We start from the raw sequence: 11,552 nt of genomic DNA on the forward strand, positions 1-11,552 counted from the left end.
CCGAACCTGTGGACCTGGCAGGTAAATAAACGGGCTCAGCCCGCCAGGGGCTTTCCCTGAACAAGTGGCGTTCCAAGTTTGGGAAACACGGCTATACTGGATTCCAGCGCAGGGGCCCTATAACAGGCAGTCAAGGTCTCTGTATCATCCTACCTCTTGCTGCTGTTTCCCTGGGCTTCTTCCTACCTATCTAACTTCCCCACTCTCTGGGTTTGCCCACCTACCAACCCCCGCCGCTTAGGGAGTGACTGCAGCCTACTTCTCAGCAACTTTTCCCAGTAGTGAGCTGTCTGGCTTTATACAGGCGCTGCCTGTTCCTGCACAGGTGAATCTATTCCTCTAATCAGGGCTTTCCTTTCAGCATTCAATCTACTGGGTTAATTGGCCCACCTGGCCTTCAGTAACCTCTTCCACTCCTGTGTGGTGTGGACACCTCATCGCACTGCTCCACCGAACGAGACAGATTTTGTTCCCTATTCTCCCTAGTGCACTTTTTTGTAACATTGTTTAGTTCGGTGTTGATATGCAGAGGCACTGATAAAGTTTAAAGACTATAGCAAAGGAATTTCAAAGAGGATGAGACTTATTCTTTTAGCTGTTATTGAACTTTGCCTTCTGGTTTTCTAGAAATCGTCTGATTGTCTCTTTTTCTTTCTGGAGATTTGTCCATAACTTTTATTTTAGTTGTTCATTGTTTAAACTGCTTCTGGGATAAATGATGCTTAGCCTGAACTTTAAAGAAGATTTAAAAATGTCCGGTCACTTCAAAAAATAAGCCCATGAAACTCTTCACCGAGTATTTTTACTTCTGCTGGCTGGAAGCTCCCTGACAAACGCTGCTTTCTTGATATTTCTGCCTTGGCTAACAAGACCCACTGGACAGTCACAAGAGTATAGGTGACTTCCTGCACAGTCCAATCTTCTTTCAAGCTCGAGGAGATATGGATAAGAACCAAAACCACTTGAGGTTCTCCCATGCCAAATGGTGTAGCTGGTTAGCATTTGACCTTGAGTCATTTGTAGGGGTGTGGACATTTTGATATCCATTGTGACGGGCAACTTTTCTGCTGTCCATAATAGCCAATTGAAATGGAGTATATGGAAATGAAATAAGAGAGAAGAAAAGTCCATTTCTGACAGTTAACTAATTTCCCATTCCTCTGTCTTGCAAATATTGAAGCTGTTCTGCATGGTGAGCAAAATTCTTCATCCTTGCCTCATACAGGCTTGATCCCTGGTTCACTGTTTCTCCCCAATGAGAAAAGGTTCTCACCCTCTTAGAAACCTTTAAGAATCACAAAATGTCTAAATGTGTAACGGAGTCGATGGAGACCTTTAGCATAAATGAGTTATGGCAAAAGGGATGTCAGCCAATCTCTCAGTCATGATTTATTCATCAGTTCATGCTGTCTTTTCATTAGCGTAGAGGCATTCTGGGGTTTACAGTGGGAATTCTTGTGATGGACATTAGTACTATGGTTAGAGAGCAAATAAATATCCATTATAAAACAGACCAGCTAGTTTTTGACCAGCTCTTAACGTCTGTGTCTCAATTTCCCAATCTGCAAAATGGGCATATAATACTTAACTATGGCACAGGCATGTTGTGAGGTTTTAATGATTACAGCCTGATCCTGTTAGGTGCTGAAAGCCCTTTATTCCTATTCACTTCAATACAACTAGGGGAATTTCAAATTTATGAATCAGTCTCAGAGTGCTTGCAATGCATTTTGATATCAACCTATTCCTATGGATTTCAATGGGAGGAGGATGGGGCATTAAATGAAAAATGCTTATGGCATCCTCTGAGACATATCAGTGCTAGAATAAGTCAAACAAGGTGAAGAAGTTGATTTCTGCGAAAATAGTGTGCAACTGAATATGCACACGAGTGTTTTCCAGTCAACTTTACCCCTGGGCAATGGAATAGAGACAGGAGTCAGACAAGCCAACTAAGCAGTGACTGGTACACTCTGAAATGACTGTGGGAGGACTGTTTGTATCTTTGGTGCTATTATACCAGTGAGCCTCCTGCAATAGTGGAGACTGGCACAGTGAAGGATAGATCAAGAGGAGTCTTGATCTAAGCAAATTTAACACAGCTGGTTGCTATAATGGTTCTGGATGGAAGGTGTATTCCAGGCATGCTAAGGGGACCACACGGTTGGTAGCCCACCAACTCTTTCCAGGTGCTCAAATACTACAGTCACAGCTATAACGTAAGTTTCTAGTGGCCCGAGTAAGGATGGGGATTCTGGAGACTTGGGTTTTGTATCTAGCTCTGCCCCTGGTCTTCTGGGTGACTTGGGCAAGATTCTTATAGACCCCATGCCTCTGTTGCCCCATCTGTAACATGAGGGTAATGATACTTTCCTCCGTTCTAAAGTAATTTGAGATTTACTGATGAAATGCACTATATAATAGCTAGTGCAGAGAGGATCCATGAAAATTACATGTTGTTCTAAAGCCACAGACTGAATATTTCTACAAAGGCTGAGCATTTCTGCACACATTTATGTGCATAGGAGCCTACATGTGTACAAACATGTATTTCTTCATATGTACATTATACACCTGCACATGATACACATGCACAAAAGTTACTGTAGAAGCTGGCAGCTCTGTTCAATTTGTTTCAGTGGGGTTCTGCCATCATCTTAAAAGTATATCGTCCTTCTGAAGAAAAATAGCAGTTTTGACATTCCAAGAAGTCCCAAAAGGAAAAAATACTGAAAATGAATTGGGTTGGTCTCCATCCAACTGCCTAACTCATGGGAGATAAATGATTTCATATGCTAATGACCATTCTCTCAAATCTCTGACATTTTCTTACAATGTACTTAAATACAGTTTGTTTTGCTTTTTGTCTCCACAACAATTACAAAGATTTATATTTTATTGCTCCAGTTAGGTTTGCCAGGACCACACTTCCTTTCCTTTTTAAAGGCACAGCAGCATTGTCTGGTACAGTGCATAACTGAGTATTCTGAATAGCCAAAATGAAAATAAACAAGGCTGAACTTATCTTCTGTAAGAGGGCAGACACTTTCGCTAGGCATGCTGAAGCCAATAAAGGCTTCTGGCTCTTTTCTGCTCGACAGATCAGTACACACAGAATCAGCAGCAGTTCATAAGCAAGACAACTCTGTCACATTTCATGATAACTGAGAATTAATCCCCCCCAAGTTGATTGAGAGCAACTAAAACCTATGATGTTTAAAGATGCTTCTGGTGGTAAAAGCTAGTTTCTTCAGGGTCTACTGCTATACTGAATGGTATTTACAGGGTTGTGGTTTTTTTGAGTTGGCTAAAGGGGTGATTCCATTGTTGAACGAACTTGCCAGAATGAGAACCCTGGACAACCTTGTAAATTAGTATCAATTAGTCCTGTCTGTAAGGAACTGGGCTGAAATCACCACGTCATTTCAAATTGGCAATTAAATGGCCATCAGACAGTAAGTAACCACTCTGGCTGTGAGGTTAAATACTCTATTTCTGATCATGCTTCCCACTGGTATTGACTAGGAGAAGCCAGGGTCTAATACATGCAGCCATTTTTCCTAGAATATCAGGGTTGGAAGGGATCTCAGGAGATCATCTAGTCCAACCTGCTGCTCAAAGCAGGGCCAATCCCCAGACAGATTTTTACCCCAGTTCCCTAAATGGCTTCCTCAAGGATTGAACACATACCTGTGGGTTTAACAGGCCAATGCTCAAACCACTGAGCTACTCCTCCCCACAAGCAGCTACAGCAGCAGCAGCCGTGGAAGAGTGGTTAAAAATTGATACCTTCATCTGTGAAAGATTTTCCCATTAATCAAAAGTCATTAAGCCTCCTACATATTTTCAACAGCACCAATTTGTGAATACAATTATGGATTTTGCACATGCAAATACATTTGTTCATTTAATTGTAGGAAAAGTCTTTCTGTACCTCAGTTTTTCATCTGTAAAATGGGGATAAGAAAAGTTAGAGGTGATTGGAAAAGAAATCTGTTTCTTTTGGAAAATTTTCCAGATTACCCCCACTCCCAAATTCCAATAAATGTTGATCAATTGGTGGAAAAAAATATGAAAAATGTGTGGAAATTTCTCCTGATTTTTCAAGTTCAAAATACTAAAAGTTCCAACCAACTCTAATAATGCTTTGTTTTTTCCCACTATTTGTCAGTCTTATCTATGTAGATTGTTAGCTCCTTGGGGCAGTGACTGTCTTCTGTGTCTGTACAGTGCTTAGCACAATGGGGCCTTGATCTGGTGCCAGTAGGTGCTACTATTATATGAATAAATAACGATCATAATGATAGTTTATTTGGAAGATTCCTCCAATGCTCACTGCCACAGCATTTGTGTACCTTATGCTAAATTGGAAAGAAACAAATGCAAGTTATAAAAGGTACTCACACAGGCAGAGGCGGATTAGGGGTTTGTGGGACCCTGGGCCAGAGCAAGTGGAGGCCCATCCCCCACCTTTCCACCTGCAGTCCCCCTGTCACTCCTCCTGTCAGGAAAATGGTGTTGGGGCATGGGGGCTTGCCCCACCCTCCTGCCCGGCACTTCTGCCAGACAGCAGGGTTGGAGCATGGGGCTTCCCCTGCTGTCCAGCAGGAGTGCCAGGTGGGTGTAGAGAGTGGTGCAAGCCCCCATATCCTGCCCCCACCCTCTGGCAGAAGCGTGGGGTGGGAGGAGAGGGTCAGGGCATGGGGCTGCCCATTTTTCTGAGGGTCCCCCAATTGGCCAGGGCCCCTGGGTACGGGCCCTGTTGGCCCAGTGGCTAACCCGCCGCTGCTCACAGGTCATGGTCAGTCTCCTTTTGCTGCAAAGCTGTACCTTGAACATATGTTGGGAGGTGAAGAGTTTCTGTGTTTCAGGTTTCACTTTAGCCTGACAAATGCCAAGTTGCATTCAAAAGAGACTTTTAACCTACCTTTGTCCTTTTTTGAGCAGCACTGCCATTTATAAAAGTCAAACTACTATTCACAAAGGGAAAATGTTAATATTAAAGCCTTCCTAAAACATGGGTCATTAAAGTATAACAGATTTTAAAAGTGTTCTGATTAACATTTTATGTTAACTTAGTCAGACAAGTTACTGGACTCAGTACAGGAATAACTGGATGAAATCCGACGGTGTGCGTTATACAGGAGGTCAGACTAGACATTTAATGGTCCCTTCTGGCCTTAAAATCTATTAAACTATGAAGTATGATTTCAGTAATGCAGCTGATTTGGAAGACTGAAATACGATCTGCATACCTCCTAGTATATATCTTGCAGATGCAGATTCCTACGTCCATCTTTATTGTTCTATGCCCATGTCCATCTGTTTGCACAGACTGCAGTTTGTGGAGTGGGTAAGGGCCAAATCCTGCTCATGTTGACGTGAACTTCCCTTGACCTAGCTTGAGTCATTGAAGTGACAATAGATGCATGTTCTTGCAGATTAGTAACCAGAGGCGAATGACAAGTAAAGAACCAGATATGGGGTGGGAGTGGGGGTTGGTTTGTAATCTCACAGCCAAACTGGGATTGGATGAGAATACTATTTTACACGGAGTCTGAAGCACTGGACCAAAATTATTTTACTGCCCCTAGAACTGCATATTACTTTCCATGCTCTGCTGCGGCTTGTTGTTTCGTAGAAATAAAATCTAGCCTCCTTCACTGCCTCACCATACAAATAAATGCATCTCCTGGTTGCTCCCAACTAAGAATAAATTCTCTATTACTGGAACATATGCTATTAATGTTACACACTGGGGACCAAAGGAAATAATAGGGTTTAGTCATGAATGGATGGTGAGTGGGAGGACATAGCCAAGGCTTGGCACTCCGGGGGTTAACCAGCAAGGAGATCAAATGTGACTGCCAGTGAGTAACAGATGGCATCAGGCGACATAGTTCCAGTCATCTCAGAACGCCAGCAGCCACATCCGCATTAATCAGGCCTTTTTTCTAAGATCTCATCCTTTTCTAACCTTCCTCTGCTTTATGACTGTGGACACGCTTAGCCACTGCGGGTAGCTTTCCAGCTTACATGGAGTAGGACAATTTGTGTGAAAGAAAAAATACAAAAGAAAAAGCGCAGAAGGATCCCACCGAAAAAAAGCTGGCTCAGAACAGACTGTGATTAGTGACCACATCTTCCATATTTCTCAAAGGGAAGTGATACATCTTCTCAGAGTCAAGTCCATGAAGGCCGTCGTGCTTTGTGGCTGTACTGGGTATGCGGTGAGGTCATTTCAGAGAAGAAATCAAAGGCTGGTCTGGTTTTTTTTTAATTTAAACTTTGTCTCAGAGTTGTTGTTGTTTTTTTTAAATTCAGAATTTATCCAAACGTAGACATTCCAAACCAAAACCTCTAATCCACACTCTTTGGAGACCCAGCCACCCTTTTTCCCCTTGTCTGGGTGCTGGAACCTTACTGGGAAATTGGTAGGTCACGCAGTTTACGGTCAGCCGCAGTGACCTCTTTGGCCATTGTGTGAATCAATCTGGAGAGAATCTCATTTTCTGCTGCACCTCTTGAACGTCAAGGAAAAATAAAACCCACTGTGTGACTGTAATGAGGCATTTTCTAGTACTGTTGATCTTGAAGGCAAATAGCCACTATCAGCAAGTAATGGTAGGTATATGCTCCAAAAAAATCTGTTGCACCAATATTGTCTGTAAAGGACTGCCAGCTCCTGGCTGGAATGTCTATATTCCAGGGAATGGGTTCTTTTGGCTGGTCATTTGCAATACAAAGTCAGATGGCAACCAGGAAGCATATACGCCTGTGATGTAAAGACGCCTTGAGCTAAATTCAAATCTGTTACACCGATAGAAATCAGGAGTAACTGGAGTAATTAAGATCAGGCTGTGGCCCCCAGACACTCATTAATCTTGCACTGAAGGAGTTACAGTCCTCATCTTGGCCCAGAGCCCACTGCTTGGCTTATCACTCTGCCAAACCAGTCAGTCAACACCGGGAGTTTCCATCTCTGAGGATGGGCTGCAGGAAGCCAAGCTTGTCACTTCTTTCCTCTGCCTCATTCGATGCTATGTTTCACAGGATACTCAAATCAAGGCACTGCGTGTTCACAAATAGATACATTAATTCAGATCACCAAATAATGGAAATTAAATGTAGACAAACATCCATGGACATTACATTTGACATTGTATGGTCAAGTTTTATGAAGCAGTAGGTGCTATAACGATGATAAAAAATCCTAATAACTCATTAAAAAAAGTTAGTAGAGGCAAGTCCTGCACCATAAATACAGTTTATCAGACTAAGCACAACTGATTTACAGGAAGGAAAAGGGTCTGATCAGGATGGTAGGAGAGGATCATATTGCAGCAAAAGGAATTAGTTCCACCAGCTAAATCTTATAATCCAATGCATCAGCTAAAACATGTTTGTAAGCAAGAGAAAATGTCCATATTTTAAAATCCAGGGCACTAATGCTAGGTACTAAACTTCATATTCAGGATCCTAAATCTAAACAGCCTGATTTTCAGAAGTGCTGAACACACTATAGCTAACTACAGGGGGAACTGCGAGTGCAAAAACAAACATACAAACAACTTTTATTGAGGTGCCGAAATATGGATTTCATTTGCAGCAGTAGTTTGAACATTTTGGCCTAAACTTATCAATTACATGAAATTAAAATAAATGAGACACTTCTAGGAAAGATTGTGTCTTAGTGAAATTAAATAGCCAAGCTAAAGGCCTGATCCTGTTAGGTGCTGAGTGCCTCTCTGGTTTCAGCAAAAAGAACGAGGAGTACTTGTGGCACCTTACAGACTAACAAATTTATTTGTGCATAAGTGGAGACACTTAGAACCATCACAGGATCCAGTTCCACATACTCAGCTATCTGGAGCTGAAATCTTTCAATGTGGCCTCATCAGCACAATTTACAGTCCTGTTACCATATTTCTTAAACACAGTAACACATTAATCAGCAAAGTGTAGATTCTCACACTTGGGAAAGACAATTTTAAAGGCAACTTTAAAGGTATTTTAAATCTGTTAGAAGCCAAAAACTTTTAAAAGCATCAATGTCAAGGAAATAGTTTGTTTTAAAAATTTAGCTGAAGTAGCTTGACATTCATACCACTTTGTTTGCTTTCACCTTCATGTCCATTTTTGCTCATGCAGACAGCATGTTCTGTGTAAGCTGTTGCCGAATGACTCTTTTTCCTCTTCCCCATTAGTTCTGGGTACCTTATAGACCAAGAAGCCACAATTGGGAATGCATTCAGAGACCATTAGTACAGGAAGTAGGGTCAAATCCAAAGAAACCATGAACCAGTAAGTTTGAAAACACCATATGAAAGGCCTTTTCATGCAGTCTTTTTTAGGTGGAGTTTGTTTTTGGATTAAAGGAGTTTATTCACAAATATCCAAGCTCTCTGAACTGGCTGGAATGTGGAAATCTCCAAGTCATAATCAATTGCCGTAAAAGGGATTGGCATGTTCTAACTAGGGAATAGAAGGATGAAAGACCATAATTAGGTGACACACCTTCAAAAAGGCATGAAAGTCCAAAAACATCCTCACAGACGCATACAAATATAAAAACCAAAAATTACTTAAAAAAATATTATTAATGAAACGTTCCAAAAATGTTGGTTCCAGATGTTTTGTACGTGCCCAAATCCCACTTCAGGTTCCCCCTCCCCCCATTGCCCACTTGGCTGGGAATTAAAAAAAACCCCTCAAATGTGACAAACTCATTCCCTTGTATCTCAGTGAACACAGCAACAGAGCTGACTTCTTTCAGAACAGAAAAATGTGAGTCAATCACGATTTAAGTGAGATGCCCTCCCAGTCATTTAAATGACACAAAGACCTATCAATAGCATTTATGAAAGCTAAATTTGGTTTATTTTTGTAAGCATGAGAGAGGGAAAGGAAAGGAAATTAAGCGAGTGAGAGGGAGAGAGCAAGTGAGCCATGGACTATGATTCTGATCTCAGTCTGGAGTAAAGCCTCTGAAGTTAATGAGGTTGTTGTGGTTTAACACTTGTGCAAGTGAGAGCAGAATCTCACAGGAGTGAGAATTAGGAATTCCCAGGCACTGAAGCAGACTAAGGCAAAAAGGGGGAACTCTGAGTGCAACAGCCCCAGAAGGAAACTGCTTTCCCAAACCAGAGAGGGGAGGAGATCTTCCTCAGTTTTGCTTTTTCTTTTAAACAAGGGGAGCACACAGTTCCTCATCCTCTATCCCCCATTCTTGCTTATTTGAACCCCTGGCAATAGCTAACTTCTAATGCAGACTCTGACAGAGACTCGGTGATCTTGAGCTGGTCACGGACAGTCAGGATGACAATATTTACAATATCTGCCTTTTAGGGGTGTTAGTTCAGGTTTGTAAAGTGCTTTGAAGAGGTAAAGTTCTATAAGAGCACTAATTATTATGATTCAGAAGTTGCTGAACTGACACTTTTGAGCACATTCGCACTGATCTGTAATAAATATGGGGAATCATAATCTATATACAATGTTTAGGAACAGCACATTTCAAAGTCCAGCTGCTTTGTGGTGTTGTTGCTGTTACTTCTAGGCTATTGTTCCTGAGCCCAGTGTTAAAAGAAATGGAAAGTTATAGGAAGCTGGCAAATTTTCTGGAAATAAGTGAAACTTTCTTCCTTTCTCATACTAAGCCCACGCAGTATTGTAAGAGTCATAAACGCGTATTATGAACATCAAATATATGGGAGGAAAATCCACATTTTACACATCCTGAAGGACTTGTGCCTCTGGGTTTTCCTTATTTAGAGAAGCACACAGTATGGCTTCAAACATCCTTCAAATTAAAATCCACTCCCATTCTTATTACGTGGTGGTAAATATTTGGCACATACTAACTAGTACCTTAACTGCCTTTTTTCCCGCTGCGGTCTCAAACATCCCACATTACATTCACATTCTATTGAACTGGATTCCTTCGAAATACTTATACAAACAGTGCCCTTTTCTCTTTCCACAGGTGCATGGCTGTGAATGCATGATTCAGAGGCAATATTGAAGACATTCATAAATGAGGATCGGCACTGGCACTGAAGTGGTGTTTAAGGGACGGCAGATTTGCATATTAAAATCCAACATGGCCACAAGTAACAGACTGGAACTGATATGGATTTTTGTTCAGTAAGATGTTGATCCGAAGCTTATTTGAAATTGATGGCAGTCTGTTGACTTCATTGGGTTTTAGGTAGTGCTAATCAAGATGTTTGATGTGACAGTTTTCAGTAGCAAAATAAATAAATAAAAAAATCATGAAATCAAAATATTTCACAGGAAGATATTGATTTTGATGACATTTCAATGGGGAAAAGTCAAAATGAGTTCTTTCAACTTTCATGTTTAATTTAGATAATATTGCAATGTTTTGATTGCATCACTTTGACTTCATGTCCATTCATTTTGTTTGGACTTTTATATTATATTAAAATATAGTATTAAAATTAATGTTTAATCTTTACACAGTACGAGTCCAAACAAAATAATCAATACGATAGTCTAAATTATACATTTTTACCTTTTTGAAACAAAATGTTTAAACATTATGAAAGCAAAGTTATTTGACATTACTGAAGCAAAAACAGTATTTGAAATGTCAGACTATCCCACAGAATGGAAATTCTGCTTTCCAGCTAGCTCTAGTTTTGGATTTTATCCCAAAAGGAGTGGCAGTTACATTTTTGGGATTTTGATTGTGTAACAACTATACTGTGGAAGCAAATTGTCAAAATATGCAAAGAATGGGTCAAAAGGAAAAAATGGGCTTGAATAAAAATATATATTTAATTAGGAGATCTATAATGAAAGAAACAGATATAATCTGTTGTGCAATAGCAATATGTGGCCGACAAAAAATAAATATTCCAGCTCTCTATAGCATACAATGTATCATGTTGCTTTAATGATATACACTACTATATGCCAATTAGGGCTGTGTAAAATAATCAGAAACAAAATTTGAAAACTTAGGAACTCCAAGATGAATTAGCAAAAACGATCCAGTTTCATGAAAAATGTGCCCAATGTCGACATTTTCTTAACAGGATAATATTTGCGTGACCGACTTGTACTCTTTCAATGCTTGTTGGCAGCCTCAGCAAAGATTCCAAAGATTAAATAGGAATGAAAAAGAAACTAGCATCTCACAGCTATGGCCTCTCCAGAAAAGGAATCGAGGCAAGAATATGGGAGGAGTTCATGTACACTGGCAAGATAGTGTATATTGGCTTGTGCTTGCCCCATGCTTCACATGTTCTATGGAGACAGAAGTCTTCAGTCCTCAGAGCTGTCAATCCAGCACTGTTCTCTGGCACTAAATTCACTTTTGAAAGCAGAATTGATTTCCTCTTCTATTCCTAAGTAGTTTTAAATGGGGTTTTTGAGTTCAGAAGAATAAAAAGGAACATCAGAAGAAAAAACCCAGTTCTGACAGCTAATCCAAGCCTTTATTTCTTTTTTTTAAATTGACTTAATCCTAGGAATCAAGGATAGAGTGGAGGATTGAAGAGAATATGCATCAGTATTGTGCTATG

General features: G+C 40.5%; 1 protein-coding gene across 1 annotated transcript in view; it reads left to right on the top strand.

The window, feature by feature from the left end:
- The window catches only part of FOXC2 (forkhead box C2), a 68,529-nt gene extending 58,378 nt beyond the window's left edge, over window positions 1–10,151 (top strand). The window contains exon 2 of the mRNA XM_050923337.1: window positions 9,986–10,151. Within this exon, the coding sequence (XP_050779294.1) occupies window positions 9,986–10,024 (39 nt within the window). The 3' untranslated portion in view covers window positions 10,025–10,151. The remainder of the gene's footprint in view (window positions 1–9,985) is intronic.
- Window positions 10,152–11,552: the final 1,401 nt, after the last annotated feature.

Source organism: Gopherus flavomarginatus, chromosome 14, assembly GCF_025201925.1.
Source record: "Gopherus flavomarginatus isolate rGopFla2 chromosome 14, rGopFla2.mat.asm, whole genome shotgun sequence".
In the NCBI taxonomy this organism is placed as follows: Eukaryota; Metazoa; Chordata; order Testudines; family Testudinidae; genus Gopherus; species Gopherus flavomarginatus.